The 18021-nt window shown below is 41.6% G+C and overlaps 1 protein-coding gene across 4 annotated transcripts in view; it reads right to left on the bottom strand.

The window, feature by feature from the left end:
* Nucleotides 1–18021, bottom strand: part of PEX1 (peroxisomal biogenesis factor 1) — a 52065-nt gene that overhangs the window by 24806 nt on the left and 9238 nt on the right. For 2 of the 4 annotated variants that reach the window (XM_043541208.1, XM_007060298.4), the window contains exons 3-12: nt 17213–17296; nt 16865–16979; nt 16008–16774; nt 14881–15000; nt 12320–12443; nt 11936–12045; nt 10391–10494; nt 8721–8853; nt 7951–8047; nt 357–527 (exon numbers count right to left, since the gene is read on the bottom strand). In XM_043541208.1, the coding sequence (XP_043397143.1) occupies nt 357–527; nt 7951–8047; nt 8721–8853; nt 10391–10494; nt 11936–12045; nt 12320–12443; nt 14881–15000; nt 16008–16774; nt 16865–16979; nt 17213–17296 (1825 nt within the window). Of the gene's footprint in view, nt 1–356; nt 528–7950; nt 8048–8720; nt 8854–10390; nt 10495–11935; nt 12067–12319; nt 12444–14880; nt 15001–16007; nt 16775–16864; nt 16980–17212; nt 17297–18021 lie in introns of all 4 variants that reach the window. The other 2 variants (XM_037890697.2, XM_037890696.2) reach the window with 1 other exon arrangement.

Here is an 18021-nt window from a genome sequence, read left to right as displayed (position 1 = left end):
CCAGTTCTTCACTTAAAGGCTATGGTTTGTAAAAATTAAAAAAACAAACAAACCGATAACCCGCACACAATGAAGTGTGTAGATAAGAAGTAGATAAAAAAGGTACACACATTCAGTTAAAAGAAATGCTACTTATGCATAATAATCTATATTAATAATGGTTCAAAATTCATCCGGAACTTGTAAACTGTGGCAGTTTACAACATAGAATGATCCAGAAGCAGGGGTGATGAAAACAGAACTGTCCAGACAACTGTCATTCAGGTACAAGAAATTCTAAATTATAATACATTTTTATCCAGACACATAAGAAGCAACAGGAGAAAAATACCCAGAAGCTGTTAGCATAGCATTACCATATGCAAGTCTATAGCTCTGAACTGCTTCAGGGCTGTTCTCATGCTCTGGTGTAGAAGGAACTCCAACAATGTGATCAAGATCATCCATCAGAAGAATGGATGGCTGTCTCCATGCTGCCTCTAGAAAAACTTCCTCCACTTTTTTTCGTATGTTTTCTAATCTTTTTCCTAAAACAAAAATACAACCTTAGTAAGAAAACACAGCATGAAAAAAATTCAAACTTTGACTTTGATTTATTTCTTTGTGCTGGCAATGCAAAGAGCCTTAAAATGACTCTAAATGGGCAGCTAAAGATTCTCCTTTATGGGAGGAACCTTCAGCTGGCTATGCCAGTTCTATACGAACGCTCGCCTCCTCCCTTGGAATAGGGATCATGCTGGGGGCAGAAGGGGGAATGGCCAGACACAGCCATTCAGCACAACAGGATCTTTAGTTTATACAACATCAGAGTAAACTAGAACAGTTTCAGAACTATATAAAGCCCAGGATTACAAGGAAAGGATAGTCAGTGGAAAAGTGGCAAAAAGCCATATTTGCCCTCCTACCCCTTATGATGCACCGAAATCCTTCTGAACTCACAATAGAACCTGAATGTTGGTCAACAGAGACAACTAGCACAATTCGGTACATACAACAATTAGAAATTGTCAATACTACTGTAGTTCAGCAAGCACTGATAATTTAACAATACCTTCAGAAGAATGGCAGGTTTTATAGTTCACCATTCCTGGTTTCAAAAATGCCCAATGAAACTATATATAAAGAATATTTATTTTAAATGTTTTCTTTTTTAAAAAGTTATTTTTCATCAGATGGACGAAGTCATTTACATTAGATCTATAAAATTTGTAAAAATATTAAAATTTCTAGGCCAAACTTGAAATTAGAAACTAAAGGCTATGCTATACAATATGAAATTTGTACATTCCTTAACATACAAAAAATAATTAGTTCTCACTAATTTGATATACTTTCACCTGTTCCATGAGAAAGAGTATAGATATAATTATACTCAACTACTTTTGTTCTAGCCAGCACAGAGAAAAACTATATAGTCCAACTTTCTTTCTGTCTTTCTTTCTTAGTAATGGGGACTAACCAATGAGGTTGTGGTTGAATTCTGGGAAGGAGATGTTGCTTATCCTGTACAGTAGCTGGAGTTCTTCAAGATGTGTGTCTTTATGAGTGCTCCACTTGAGCTGCGCATGTGCCTTCACTCGGAAATTTTTGGCAGCAGTTTCCATTCAGTTCATTTATGTGCCATAATTAGCCTTGTGCCCCATACCAAGCGTATATGCAGGTGCAACAGATGAACCGCCTTCAGTTCCTTCTCCATTGCAAAGTCCCACAGAGATAAAATACTATGTAGCAGAGGGGATGGAGGGTGAATAGTGGAGCGTCCATAGGGACACACATCTCCAAGAACTCCAGCTACTGTCCAGGGTAAGCAATCTCTCCTTCTTCAAGTAGCATCCCTATGGCTGCTCCACTCAAGGGATAGCTCAGTGGTTTGAGCATTGGCCTGCTAAACCCAGGGTTGTGAATTCAATCCTTGAGGGGGCCATTTAGGGATCTGGGGCAAAAATTGGGGATTGGTCCTGCTTTGAGCAGGGGGTTGGACTAGGTGACCTCCTGAGGTCCCTTCCAACCCTATGATTCTATGACTCCTGAGCAGTGCCCCCTGAAGGAGACGGGAGCTTCAGAACTCAATCCGGAACTGTTTCTAGAACTGCAGAACCAAAGGCAGCATCTGCCTGAGAAGCATTCACTAGGGTATAACAGGCTGGAGGTGTGGATCGAAGTTCATGTAGCAGCTTTGCAGATTTCTGTTATAGGGTGATCTTTTAGCAGGACAAAGGATATGGACTGAGATCTGGTAAAATGGGCTATGATCATGAGTAAGGCTGCGAGTTTGTCACGGAGGTCACGGATTCCGTGACTTTCCCTGACCTCCTTAGCGACTGGTGTGCCTGGATCAGGGACAGCCGAGGCAGCCCCTGCGCAAGGTGCAATGGCCGCTGCTGCAGTTTGGGCCCCGTGGTTCCAGTCTCGGGGACCGCAGCCAATGGAAGCTGCGAGGGTGGTACCTGCAGGCAGAGGCAGCGCACAGAGCTGCCTGACCACGCCTCCGCCTAGCAGCTGAGTGAGGGGTATGTCGCCACTTCCGGGGAGCCCCCCAGGTAAGCGCCGCCCAGAATCCACCTCACCTCGTCCTGTGCCCCAATCCCCTGTCCCCTCCCACACCCAAACTCTGCTGCTGCTGGGGGGAGGGGAGGTGCAGAGCCAGGCAGGGAGCCTACCGGCCCCCTGCCAATCCCTCCTCCCAGCACCAACGGGGGTTTCGGGCCACTGCCTGCCCCCTCCCAGCACCAGCAGGGGTCCTGGGCTGCACGCTGCTGCCTGCGCCCCCCCCTCCAGCACCAACAGGGGTCCCAGGCCTCATGCTGCCACCTGCCCCCGCCAGCACCTGGGCCACCCTCCCCCAGCACCTGTGGGGGCTCCGGGCAGCCTCCTCCCCTCCCCCCCAAGTTTTAGTCACAGGTATTTTTAGTAAAAGTCATGGACAGGTCACGGGCTGTGAATTTTTTTTTTTTAACTGCCCGTGACTTGTCCGTGATTTTTACTAAAAATACTCGTGACTAAAACATAGCCTTAATCTTGAATAGGCATGGCATGTTAGTGACTTCTTAGCATGAGAAAATACAAGTGGAAACCCAGTTAGAAAGTCTCTCGGTAGACACTGGTGTACCTTAAGTTCTGTCTGCAAGAGATACAAATAGCTTCAGAAGTTCAAAAAGGTTTAGTCCTGTCCAAATAGCATGCCACTACCTTCCCCCACCCCCGCTCTCCTGCTGGTAATAGCTCATCTTAAGTGATCGCTCTCATTACAGTGTGTATGGTAACACCCATTGTTTCATGTTCTCTATGTATATAAATCTCCCCACTGTATTTTCCACTGAATGCATCCGATGAAGTGAGCTGTAGCTCACAAAAGCTTATGCTCTAATAAATTTGATAGTCTCTAAGGTGCCACAAGTACTCCTTTTCTTATTACCTTCCTAATATTCCAAAGCATGGAGGGCAGCATCTTCCCTAGTTTGATAGAGTTTAGGATAAAATATGGGGAGTTGAATAGTCCGATTTATATGAAAGTCTGAACTGACTTTAGGTAGGAACTGTAGATGTAGCCAGAGGGTCACATCATCTTTGAAGAAAACAGTACAGGAGGGTCAGCCATCAAAGCCCCTAGCTCACAAAGGCATTTTCCTAGAAAGGTGTAAAAGCATACAGGTAGCTGTTGGTTTAAAGGGAGGTTTTGTCAAATTGAGAACTAGGTTCAAGATCCGGGTTGGGGTGGGCTCCCTGACATGTGGGAAAAGGTTTGATAACTATTTGATAAATCCGGAAGTTGCGAGGTGAGAAAACACACAGGACTTTTCTACAGGCGAATGAAACATTGTGGTGGCTGCCAGACGGACTTCAGTGGAGCTCAATGAGAGACCTCCCTTTCTTCGGTGTACTCTAAAGTATTCTAAAACTTCCGAGATGGGAGACAGGTGTTGGTGCGTGCACCAATGGTAAAATCTTTTTCATTTCTGAAGGTAAGTTTTCCTGGTGGATTCCTTTCTATTGTTGAACAGGACCTCTTGCACCTCCCCAGAACAGGAGAGCTCTACCTCTGACAACCCATCCAGGTAGCAGGCTTTGAGTCAGAGTTTTGAGATGGGGTGAAGAATGTTCCCCCTGTCCCACAATAGAAGGCTGGGCATCAATGGTAGATTGATAGCCATTTGAGAGGAGCGGTGAAGGATATAAGGGAACCATACTTATCTTGGCCAGGTTGGTGCAATCAAAATGCCTGTGGCTCTGTCCTGTCTGATTTTGTTCAGGTCCCTGAGGATTAGCAGCGCTGGAAGAAAGACATACAGAAGATTCTTCGACCAGAAGAGGAGAAAGTCATCCCACAAAGAATGATGACCCAGACCTCCCCTTGAGCAGAAGTTCATGAATCTTCAGCTGGCAACAATGGCAAAGAGATCTATCGCTGGAAAATCCCAGGTGAGAGAAATATCTTTCTGAGTATGGATTTGTCGAGTTCCCACTTGTGATCCCATGTGAAATGTCTACTAAGGTCATTGGGTATAGAATGTTGATGTGAACGGTGGACTCCTGTGTGGTCCACCTTCTCTGTACTGTGTGATCCCGTAGGTGAACTCCCTATATGAAGAGGAACATGTCCAAAACAATTGTAACGGCAAGAAGACAATGTTTGAAAGGAACCCCTGAACACACCTTGTCTGGATTCTTCCACCAGTTAAGGGAGACTAACCCTCTTTGAGGGGCAGAGCTAAACTTGTTCACACAATCCCTGTTGGGGATATCGACTGACCTGAGCCAGGATTGGAAGCAGTGCAGGTGCAAGCAGGCATATAAAGAGACGAAGGTGAACATTGCCATGACCTGAGGCACTGACTTGAGGACTTAGTTGAACTCATGCAATTAGCTGTGTCAGGGTGAGGAATCTGTCCCTTGGTAGACAGGCTCTAGATGCTGTAGCATCAGAGTGACTCCAATAACCTCTATCTGCTGTACTGGTAGGAAGAAGGACTTTGTGCTGCTGAGCTGAAGACCAAGCCTTGCAAATAGAGAGATGGCATTAAAACTCAGGTTTGAACTTTTTCCTGTTCTGTTGGAAATAAACTTCTCCCATGAATGGTAGAAATGGAAGAGACAACCCCCAAAAGGTGGGAGGATAGACTGGGTAGGATGGTGTGGCATCTAGTCCAGATTGTGGGAATGTTCATGGTCCTCAACCAATGCATCAGAAGGAAAGTTTCACAGATGACGTTTGTTGCGTCAACAGGGCAGTAGTCGTGTAGGGTGTTCCTTTCTGCCATCTGGGTCCCTTCTCAGGTGGCTCAGGTACTCTGGTGGTAGGTGGAAAACTGGGATAGGTGGTACCCTTGATTCGGCTGGGACCTACTGAACCTCCTTTTGTTTGTAGGTGCACATATCCAACACGTCAAGTGTTGCTCTAGAATACTTCAAGGAATGTACGGACTCATCTGTGGTCTCGCTGAATACTTTGAGGCCATTAAAAGGGAGGTCCTTTACAGTGTCTTGGAAACCTGAGGATTGCAGCCACCATGGCTGTGGAGATGGAATGAGCTGTCATGTCCGTTGCATCAAAAGAAGCCTGTAAAGTCATCCTGGCCAAGCGATACCGCTCATTAATGATAGCCTGAAATTGCTGCCTGTGTTTCTGGGGAGATGCTCTCTAAAAGACTTCATATAGATTTCACAGAGTTTATGTGATTATATTTTGGGAGTAACACCTGACTATCCACGTTTCTAAACTGCAGGGTGGCAGACGAATAACTCGTTAACAAATGCATCTAAATGCTTTTGGTCCTTGTTATCTAGAGTAGCCTTTGAAATGGTGTGCCTGTTCTGTTCATTGATTGCATCTGCAATTAGGGAGTTAGGGGTGGGGTGAGAAAATACAAATCCTGAGCCCCTAGCCAGGGCATGGTATTTTTTAATTCACCCTCTTAGCTGTTGGGATGGCAGTGGCAAGAGTTTGCCCAATTGTTCTGGCAATTCCAACAGCACCGCAAGCACAGGCAGGGCCACCTGTGATAAAGATGGTGTATGTAGAATGTCCCATAATTTAAGCTAGGTTTCTTGGACTTCTTCTACTGGAATTCAGAGCACATCTGTCACTCCCTTCATCCAGTCCTGGAACTGTTTGAAGTCATCCGTGTTAGATGGAGGAGGCATAACTGCTTCACCTGGAGAGAATGATAAAATACTTGTCTGAGGAGTAGCCTCCTCCTCATCCCTCCTTTCTTGCTCCTCAAATGTTTCCTCCTGCAGAAGGAATTGCTAAGGAGGGATGGATGGGAGCTGGGAACACTATCTCTGATGTTCTGCATGAGTGTTAGGTGCCTTATAAAATTGCTAGTGATATAATGCCCAAAGGTTCCAGGATGGCCACAGAAGTGATCCATAAAGAAATCGGGGAGTTATCCAGGACTGGTCATACCAGGGAGGGTGTTGAATCAGCTGACATCATGAAGGCAGTGAAATGTCCCTATACTGAACATCTTCAGGAGAATCAGTTTGGGTAAACAGACATGTAAGCTCTGAGCTGATATTTGAGAGTCTGAAGAGCTCTCGTCTACATAGTGTGATGGCAGAGCAGATGAGAGTGGAGTGATGATCTGCTTGTCTGGCCATGTGGGTACTGGGGAATCATAAGGTACTGGTGAAAGGTGGGGTATCAAAGATAATGCAGGCTGTGGTACTTGGAGTCTAAACGAGCTCACCAGAGGAGTCTCAGGCTCATCTGAGACAAATTAAATCCCTGGAGAATCTGAACTCTTGCAATACTGGGTGGGCTGGGCTACAGACTTGGTAAGCTCCAGACGTAGAAGACTGAAGCACCTATGCTGGCTGAACCGTTGGTCAAGATACTGATGCACAGTTGGTGCGGGTGGTTTCAGCTTCTTAGGTGAAAGATCTTTAGCTCTAGTACTCTGCTCATGCTTCAACAGTACATTGAGCACTGGGACAAGACTTAAGACAAGCTGAGACTTAAACAAGCTCAAGCTCGATCTGGAAGCCTCAGTACCAGGACTGCTTGAAGCCTCCGCAGAAACCTTTGAAAGGCACAACGTTTGCGGTATAATAGGTCTTTTAGAGGAGCATTCTCTCTGAGAAGATTTCACAGATCTCCTAGACAGAGTCTTCTCTGCATCTGTAACAGATCTCTCTCTCTCAAAGCTCTGGAGGGTGAGTGAGCTGCAGATGATAAGAGAGGGTTATGGTCATTTGGAGCACGCTGGAAAGTGTGGGCCTCCAGGCCAGGGTCTGAAGCCAGGCAGAGGGAGAACTCCACCATTAGAAAATAGAGTTTTATTTCCCTTTACCTCCTAGAGCGGCTTTTGAAAGTCATGTAGCTCTTGCACTTAGTGGGCATGTGTGTATGCCAAGCAGTGCATACAGCGTAAAGGACTCCCAGCAAGTGAGACAACATTTGAAGCACGGAGACTCCAGCATACCCCAAAGACAAAATAGGCTTCATTAAACTACAAAAGAATAAAAATGAACTAGAAACTAGTTAAAAGGCAGAATTGTAAATGAACGCTACTGGATGCACTGTCTCAGGTGAGTGGTCAAGAGGGAACACAGGGCAGTTCATCTCTTGCAGCCTATATGCCTTTGGCTGAATGGACACTACTGATGAAAATCTCGGATTGAAGGTGGATGCACACATCAAGTGGAGCACCCACAGGGACACTACTTGAAGAAGCACAAAAAATTAGAAAAGCGTACATTTTGAATAAGCTTAAATGATGTAACTAGCAGAATGCAATGAATTTATAAAGGTGCTTACTGCCAGGTACCAAAATGCATTACAAAGACAATACAAAACATTTTAAAGAAAAGCCATGCAGCCCAAATAAATAGCTAGATCAAAGTTTTATAATACTGTAGATAATTTGAACATAATAAAATGATAAGTCCTGAATGCTTCCCTATCATTATAACAAATATTTGAGTGAAAAAATATGATCATAGTCATACCTCTTAAAGCCTTACAGTCAATTACTTCCACATGAGCATCCAATCTATCAAAGGCTTCTTTGCAGATGGCCTTCGCTAATGTTGACTTTCCACTTCCCTACAAAATAAATGTTGGGTAGTCTTCTAAAACAACATCCAGTGTAACAGAAACTACTTCTTTCTCTTTTTCTGTGGACTATACCTCATGAAACACAGACGCTAAATAGATGGCTGGTTGCATACAGGGTGATTTTCATTCCTTGTAAGTAGTAGTACCTAGTACAGGCCCAGTTCTGAAATCACTGGTAAAATTCTCACAGATTTCAGTGGGTTCAGGATTTGCCATTAAACATGGAAATTATAACAGGAGAATCACTGAGAGTCAAATGTGTGAAGTGATTTCATGCTAGTGTTTAAGAAAAAAAATTATGATTTTTTTCTGAATTCAAATAATTTGAAAATAAATGTTAAATAATGTTGAGGCATAAATGTCTACACATATTTGAAGGGTAAAAACACAGTGTGGAATAATCTTCCAAGGTAAATGATGGAAGCTCCAGCGTTAGGGGCATTTAAAACTTAGAAGGTACAAAACACTAAAATATAACGAGGAAATGATGCTGCAATGACAGGGGAGGTGGATTAGTTAATCAACTGCTCTTTTTCAACTCTATTCTTTGATTCCTTGTAGCAGAAAAGAAACAGGTTTACAATGCCTGTTTGGAGTATTAAAATTAAGGTAGTGCAAGAAAACTATTTTGGCATACAGGTAAAGAGTTGTAGAAAGGCACCTTTGCTCCTGTGAGCAGGACAGCTCCACTGCGCAGTCCCACAGCTATGGTAACTAGCTTTTGAGATAAAGGGCGTCCCAAGAGGCTGTGGGTTATGTGCTCAAAGGAGGATGTTCCTAGTTTACCCACTCCTCTGCAAAGTAAGGCAAAACAAATAAAACATTAGACAAGCTACGGCAGTCTCAGTACACTCAATCTAGGTAATAATAACTACCTGCATTTAGAATAGCATGCTTTCCATACATACTGAAAAATCCCAAGTGCTTCAGATGTTCAAGAAAATCTATGGCTCCCTTCAATTAGAACTCCTACACTACACAAGTGGCATAAAGGGGCATAGCTAGCCCTTGCAAAATATCCCCATCACATGTGGTTTTCCAACCAGTCAAGAACCACTGTAAAAACTCTTCACCAGCCGCCTTCCCAATGCTGGCATAGAGGATGTGTCCAGGCATAGGAGATGTGTCCAAGGGTTTGGTCAGGAGAGGGTATAGCCAGAGCACACTACACTTTGGCTATTATACATTGGTGTAATAGCCTATAGAAAGCTATTACAAGCTGGCATAACTCAGAGCAGCCGAGGGACAACGAAGGTCCTTGACCTGGGCTAGAATTAGGGAAATACAAAATTGGCTTAAAGCTACCTTTATTCACCTCCTTTCCTAAACTGTTAACCACTTTTAACCTGACAGCATGCCTTTAAGATCCACAAACAAACTAGCAGTTTTAGATTTCAACTTAAAGAAAATACATACTAAAAACAAAAAAGAAACATCTAGCAGTATAGTACCCCTTAACACTAGTGAGGCCCTGGTTTGGTACAGATTGAGGTAAGAATGTCACCTAGTGAGTTATCAACACCGCTTCTGGGAGTACATAGCATGGCAAGGCATCTCCTTCCAGAGGCTTTTAATTTTTCACTCTGCTTTATTTTTCAGTATTGGGTAGCCCCAAGTAGTTCTCGTAAACCAAACAAAATCCCAAATTCATAACACAAAAAGAAATACCTTTCCCCGCCCCTCTCTTGTGTGTTGTCTTATTACGCTGGCTTCTGGATGCCAGTCCTTCCACAAACAGCAGCTAATTAGGTTGTTTCCCTTATAGGGACGCGAATAGTCTTCCACCCAGAAGAAGCCTTTTCTCCCTGCTGCAGCTTGTTTCTCATCCCTTCCTCCTCTCTCACCAGAAGTGAGGTTTTTAAAAGGTCACCAGCAGCCCTTAATTGGACTCAGGTGTGTCTACTTAGTCTGTAGTAACCTTTTTTCAGGAAAAGGGCCTTCACCTTTCTAGGGCCGATATACCTGCTTTCCACCACTCTCCTATAATTGTCAGGTCTGACTTTGTTAAAGCAGGTTGTCCTTCAAGGCATCTCGTCCAAGGATCCGATCCTGCAAACACTTTAGAACGTACATCACTCCAGTTGTGTAAGTAATCCCATTGACTACAATAAGGCTACTCACAAGAGCAAAATAAAGGTGTAAATAAGTAAGTGATTACATGATCAGGTCCCTAGTATTGTGTCAGCCTGACCCAGTCCAAAGAGATGTCTAGTTACATTTTTCACAGAATTTTTAACAGCTAGCTAGTTTAGTTTTCCAGAAGCTGTGCATTTTCTAATATATCTGGCTCTTTTTTTTCTTCCCATAGTTGACATTGTCAAAATATCTCACCCTAAACTGTTTAGTTTGTGGAAAGGAAGGATCTGGTCAGTATCATGTATAGTAGACTGTGTGTTGTCATCATCAGCCTTTGTAGGCATAGCATGTATAAGAACCTATAAAGAAAAAGAAAAAAAGTCAATATTTTAAAAATCAAATACACATTTACAAAAGAAAAGTACAAAACTGATTTGCATCTTTTTGTAATTTGTTTGAAGAAAACATTGACTAAATGTTTTGATGAAGCTGTACTTGCATGAAAGACTCACATATTGATAAAATGGTGTAGATGAAAGCTTCATTCAAACTAGCTAAAGAGGGTAATTATCTCCCAATAATCAATCCAATTCTTCATGTAATATATAAGGCCCATTTGGATACTAGTGCTAACATGTCTACAACATGACTAATCTTGGACATAGTCTTCTGATAATGATGTGGTTCTGTGGCAGCAGTAATAAGAATAAACTTCTATTTTACTTTTAGTGAACAACTTTGCAGAGCAACAGGACAGTTTTCTTCACTACTTCTGTCACGCAACTGATCAATATAAAAAAATTAGCTCATTACCAGCAACAATAGTGGGGTATGCTAACACTGGAGACTCAGATCTCAACTCAACAAGCAGTTTAGGAAAGGGAATGCTTCCCCTAAAAGAAGAGGCGGTGGGGGGTTACGGGGAAAGGGAGAGACGCAGGACACAGAAGCAGTTTGAGAGCAAGAGCACGGCATGAACTGGGACAGGTGTGGATAGAAAGCAGCCCTCACATTTGATGGAATAAGCCATTAACACCTCCCCACTTCACATGTTCCAGACAGTACAGTGGCTTGGGTATTAAAGGGGGGCGGAGGGGAAAAAGGTAAAATAGGTATTTAAGGCAATTAAATATGAAGAGTGGAATTTTCAAAATTGCTCAGTGTTGGTCTAATTCTGCTCCCATTGAATTTAGTGGGAGTTCGACCATTGACTACAGAATTCAGGGACATTGCTACAGAATTTAGGTCCAAAATACTATGGACTATGTGGAGTCTTAGCAAAGCCTCATTCTATAAGGCAGGGATCGGCAACGTTTGGCATATGGCCCGCCAGGGTAAGCCCCCTCGTGGGCCGGGCTGGTTTGTTTACCTGCCGCGTCCGCAGGTTCGGCTGGTCGCAGCTCCCACTGGCTGCGGTTCGCCGTTCCAGGCCAATGTGAGCTGCAGGAAGAGGCACGGGACGAGGGATGAGCTGGCTGCGGCTTCCCGCAGCCCCCATTGGCCTGAAGCAGCGATCCGCAGCCAGTGGGAGCCGTGATCGGCCAAACCTGAGGACATGGCAGGTAAACAAACCAGCCTGGCCTGCCAGGGGGCTTACCCTGGCGGGGCACATGCCAAACGTTCCCGATCCCTGCTATAAGGTAACACATGAGATGTGCATATATGGTGATGAACACAGGCCCTACAACGTTAAATTATTCAATAATTGAAACAGACACATATGATATACGGTTAATTATATTTTTCACCAAATGTAACAGAATTTAAGTTACTTGATACCTGATACTATGTGATATTTACTTGTATATTTGTCTTCTGCAGCAAATTGGGACCCAACATAAAAATATTCTCCGATTTATTTTCTTCAGTGTGAGAAGGATGTACCACACTAAGGACAAACTCTTCCATTCCTGTGGAAACACACTGAACAACTATCAAGATTTCAAATTAACTCTATTTTTCTTCAGCACAAGATGAACCCAGTAATATTTTATTTTTAAATAAATGTAATCTAAAATGAATTAATTAAACTAAGATCACTGTTAAAGATTGACTTACATCTACAATTTAAATGGAAGGAAGCATCTGTTATGGCCCTCAGTATACAAACACCATTTTTAAAAAGAAACGTTTGGCTAAGGAGACTTCATAATACAGAGAGAATACAGACATAGTTTTTCTTACCTTCTTTAACAACTAGTTGTATACGATGCGTGTCTGTCATTATCCAGGGAAGATCAACAGTAGTGGTATCCTCCAACCATAAACTAAAAGCAGATTTTATGTCATCTTCACTTATGTCTTTATGCTAAACAGGAAAATGGGGGGGGGGGGAAGGGTGACTTTATTAAGGCTGTTCCCTTCCAAATGATAACTCTTCAGTATAGATGGTATTTGTTCCTAATGGTAGCTCACAGATGGAAAAAGTTCTAATGGCATTGTTCATTCATAACCCTAAGTCCTGTCACATCCCCAGTTTCCAACAACCTATCTTTGTTGGGTACACATATGACTCCCGTTACCATAATGTCGGAAACCTCACAATCGCTAACATATTTATCCTCACAACATACCTGGGAGGGAGGGAAGTTCTATTACCTCATTTCACAGATGGGGAACTGAGGTACAGAGAGATTAAATATCTTGCCCAAGGTCACACAGGAAGTCTGTGGCAGAGCAAGGAATCGAAACTGGGCCTCTTGAATGCCATGCTAGCCCCTTAACTACTGGAGCATCCTTCCTCTAGGAGATCAACAGAGATCTCTTTGGGAAGGGAGGAAGCACTGTTCAGAAAGGAAAAAGAGGATCCCTACCATATTATTCACCCAATTTTCTACTTTTCTCTTTGCTTCCTTTGGGAACTAAAATCACTTGAGCTGAAGTAGAAAAGAAAGAAAGGAAGAACTCCATATTAAATTTATATAAGATCACATAAAATTACTTTATATTTCTTTAGTTTACTGCCTTCAAGATATTTATTTTACACCTAGGTACAAAAACCTCAGGTTTAATTTCTACTTAGTTCAACCATGCACCCTGCAATCAACTATTTACAGAAAAAAGTAGTATTTATTAAACTGATAGATTTCAACCATGGTATATTTTAAAATATAGTAAAAAAGCAAAGCAAAATTCAGTCCATTTGTGGATAAAGAACACCAGATGCATATGAAAACTCTGTGCCTATTATAGATTAGTACTACATGTTTTGTGGAGCAACTAAAGTGCAAAATGACCACACAAGTGTCACAGCAAAAAAACCCAACATATTGCACATAATGAACTAACCCAGTGAAGACACATTTGCCTTGTTGAAGAGCAGCAATGGGTGGACAGTGAGAGCTGACATTAAATAGTTTTTTGTTGGCATAGATTTGCAATGAGAACAATGGGTGTGGTTCAGTTGAGGGAGGATAGAGGGGTTCAAATATTTACTTCACTACTAAATTTCTAGCAGAAGGAAAAAAGCAAATATAATTCAGAGTAAAACTTAAATCACCAAATTAAAATGTATTAATATGCCTTAACTATCTTATTTAGAAACTCTCCCCAGGTATTACCTGCTAGAGGAGCATAAGAGCTTCTTCTGAAAGGAGACTTAGGACTGAAGTTCCAGCCTTAGCACTGGGTTTCTTTGCCTTTGTAGGTTTAAAGCTGGACTATACGGATTCACACCAGCTGAGGATCTGGTTCAATATTTCTTTTGTAAATCACTTTTATTTTGTAATGGCAGTCTTATCTATGTGGGACCTTGTCAAGGAGAAAATGTTGCTTGTGTCCTAAGCTGAAGTGGGAACCATACTATTCTTGCTATGTAATGATTTCTAATGCAGTATTATGTAATTAGGTACAACAATATTCACAATATAATTTTGGGACTTGGCCCTGTAAACCCTTACCAACATATGTGAGTAGCTTTTAACTTCTTATGCCTCACAGACATATAGGTTTGCAGAATTTGCCCCTTATACTATATAGCGATATTTTATGAAAACTGTATCAGAACACACTTTACAGAGTAAATGTTTTTATTTATAACACACACACACACACACACAGCCTACACCAGGTGGCTCAGGGTCCTGCACATAATGAGTAATATTTAATTACATTATGAACATGGAAAATACCAATGTGTTAAACAGAAGGAAAGAGAAATTATGAAGGAAAAGCAAAGGAGAAGAGAGATGTTTTCACACGTGATTTGAAAACGTATGGAGACTTGATGAAGTGACCACTGCTACATACTACTGGTCTAGTGGTTAAAGGAGACTAAGAGTCCGAACTTATAGGCTCTATTCCTCAACCACTGTATGACCTTGGGCAAATCACTTTATTTTCATAAAATAGAAAATCTGTATTCAATACACTGTAGAATGAGTACTGTAATACCTCCCAAACACAAAAGGGTGCTGTGAGGTTTAATTACTTGACATTTATAATCCTTTGATGAAAGGTGATTCAAAAGTATGAAGTAATATTACTGTACAAAGTTTCATTTACATAGATGGTACAAGTTTCTCACTGATTTAGATATTACTTTAAATCATAACATTGTATTTATTGGAGGGGAAATTGCATTGGAATAATGTGTATTTTAAATATTAGTCTAATGTGATTTGAAGCTCCCAAATTATCATCTGACAAATAAAAAACAAAACAAGACTGGTAAACCTTAACCAGAGCAACACTATCATTGCTTAAACGTATGCAAAATAACAATGATACTAAGAACGTCAACTCACTAAATTCCTTTTGGGTTGTAATCTAAGAGATGCTGGAATTTTAGGGACTGATTCCATTGACTTAATTCTGACCGTTGCATGCATTTCTATATGTATTCTCTTTCTCAGGCCATCTGGAATCTGAAATATATACATTTAAAACAAAAAGTAAAGAGAAAAGATGGTCACACAGCAGAAATTGGTTACAATATCCCACAATATCAATATCCATTGAAGTGTATCCATCAATAAAAGCATTTCCATTACATTTGATCATCAGCCTGACTTGACTAGTTGTAATTTGCAACAGAATTTAAGGGGAAACCATTCTATTTCCAGTTGTACTCAAATCCTCTTCACACACTCTCATCCTAATTGCCTCTTTTATTCTTTGTGGAAATAGTTGTTAAAACTTGTTGACCAGGGCTCTGAAATTCTTAGCTGCATTTTTATTTATTTATTTATTTAGCAGTGTGTATGTATTCTGAGATCCAGCTGGAGATTCCTATTAAGGTTTTCAGTGGTTTAACTGTGAATTAATTTTTATTAATATAAAATAATTTATTTTAAACAAACTTTTTTTTTAAAAGAAAAGGAGTTTCTTTAATTAAAAGTTTTAAAAAATTACTAAAATTATACATCAACTGCACAATGCTATGATATGTAATACTATCACTTCTTAGTTTGTTGAAGGCTGGAGGCCAGAGCACACCAGAGAGGCATGAGTATGTGATGTAACCACATACCTTGTTATATGTAATATGTATGTACACATAGATAGTTTCAGATTCTCTGGAATACTGTAGCTACAAGCAGACTGTTAAGGCACTCAATATAAATAAATCACAAATTCCAGAAAATCTTTAAAAAGATGCTGGAGAACTTCCTCATTTTTGCTGTAGAACTGCCACAGAGCTGTGGAGACCCAGCCTACGCTGTACATTTCAAAGGGCTACTGCTGGGTTTGAGTAGTCCAGAACAGGACAAATTAGCAAAGAACAGCTACACTTGATATTATCTATTTTATTTTAGTCTACCTTACTTAAAATATTTATGTTTACAAAATCTACTCTATACTATTTTACACTAATCAAGCAACCCCAAAGTTATCTTATTAAAAACCCAAAAGCAACTGTATTCAGACTAACCCAAACTCTTCCAACATGCATGGCTTCCACACTGCTGTTATATTTTATGGCACTCTCTAGGTCTTCAAATCCATTCCATACTATCCGCACGACAGACATCTCACTGGATTCTTGACTGATATTAGAGCCATACTGGTTTCTGTCTTCTGTGCTGGACATTTGCTTTTGCTTCTCAAACGGTAGATTCTGCTTTGCTTCTCGATGGCGTTGTCTTGGGGAGCGAAGCTTACTGATCTTCCCATAAGACACTTTAATATTGGGATCTAGATCAACAAACTCCAGATTCCATGGAAAAACATGAACAGTATTTTTCTGAAATGCCTTTGTGGCTGATGTGCTCTGTACACTAGGAGGCTGGGACTGACATACTCTGAAAATAGAGTCCATATGAATCAAGTTTAATAGCTCATCTTTGAATGCACTCATTTCACTCATACCACAGGAAATCTGTTTCTGCTCAGGAGAGTGAGAGAAAATGCTCCCGATAAAATTCCATACGTTTGGCAGGACATTTGAGCCAAATGTCTCTTTTGCATCTGGCTTACACTGTTCAAGGACACCTGGATTTAAATGAGGTTCTTTGGCCAAAGGTTCCTTTATTATTTCTCCTTGATCCATGTTACTTTTAATAAATCTTTCATGTAAAGAGTCACTTTTTGAGGAAGGCAGATTGGTGGTGTTTTCTTCAAGCTGGCGTGTTTTTGGACATACAAAAAGCTGTGTGCGAGGTTCTAGTCTCCCATAAGAAGCAGGTGGCTTTAGTGTACCTGCAATTAAACAAAAATCATCAGTACATTTATCCACCCTTGTTAAAGGCTCTCTGTAGCATTGTATGAAATGCCTCCATCACCACTTACCAATTCGAATGTAAATATGAGTATTCTGCTCAACCCACACTGGGAAGATGGCTTTTGGAAATACTATTCGAATCTGGTCAAGAAGATGTCTTTCAAGAGAGGAAGCATGCAGCTCCTAAAGATAATTTTGCATAATTAGAAATCAAATACTTCACATTACATTTTGCATTTGTTTTAAGATACAAACTGTATATCCCTATATAAAATCAAATTTGAATTATATACATATAATGTACACCACCAATGTACAGGAAATAGTGCCTTGAGGAGAAATGGAACAGGTTGGGGGCAGGGGAATGCTTATCGTGAGTAACAAAAGTATGAGAGCAATTTAAATGTTTTTATTACCAGTATTTCCCAATCATCTGCAGAGAGGGGTTCCACTTCTACTTGCTGACAGGATAAGGCTTGGGAGCATGGCTCAAGGAATATCTGGCAGACAATAATACTTTTAAAAAAAATGTTTAGCCTCTGATAGTTACAAAAAGAAAAAAGTTAAATCTTTAAGTAATTTGAAAGAATTAAGTCTGTTTCACTGTACACTTTGGATGATTAAAATTACTTGCCTTTTAAATTACATTAGCTATACCACTTAACACAGCATGAAGCTTCAATATGTTATTCCTGAGGGAATTCTGCACCAAAAAATTAAAAATTCAGCGCCAAAAAAAAAATTCTGCACATTTTTTGGTCAATAAATAACTGTGGAAGCTCCACTGGGGAGCACAAGCCACTGCTGTACAAAGTGGGACATCACCCTGCAGCCCTCCCTCCCCACAGGACAGGGACTCGGTGGTAAGGCTGCACCCAGACCCCGACACAATGCAAGGGCCAGGCCTACCCCAGAAACACCCGAGAGCCCTGCCCCTCTGTGCCAGGCACACCAGGTGTGGGCAGGCAGGCTCAGCCAAGCAGGATCCAAGTGTGGAGGGATCCAGGTGAGGGGTGAGAGGGTTCTGTGTGAGGCAATCTGGGTATGGGCAGCTCAGTGGGGGAGATGGATGCATAGGGGCTTGTTGCGGGGTTCTGGGTGCAAGGGCAATGAAATTCTGCAGGGGAGCCAGATGAAGGTGGTTGGGGCTTGGCAGATGGGATATGGGTGAGTGGGTCTGGGGCTTGACAGGAGGGTCTGAGTGTGGGAGGGCTCTTCGGGGTGG

This window comes from Chelonia mydas, chromosome 2, assembly GCF_015237465.2.
Source record: "Chelonia mydas isolate rCheMyd1 chromosome 2, rCheMyd1.pri.v2, whole genome shotgun sequence".
NCBI lineage: Eukaryota > Metazoa > Chordata > Testudines > Cheloniidae > Chelonia > Chelonia mydas.
The sequence above is the reverse complement of the archived record's forward strand: the minus strand, read 5'-3'. Positions and strand labels throughout refer to the sequence as shown.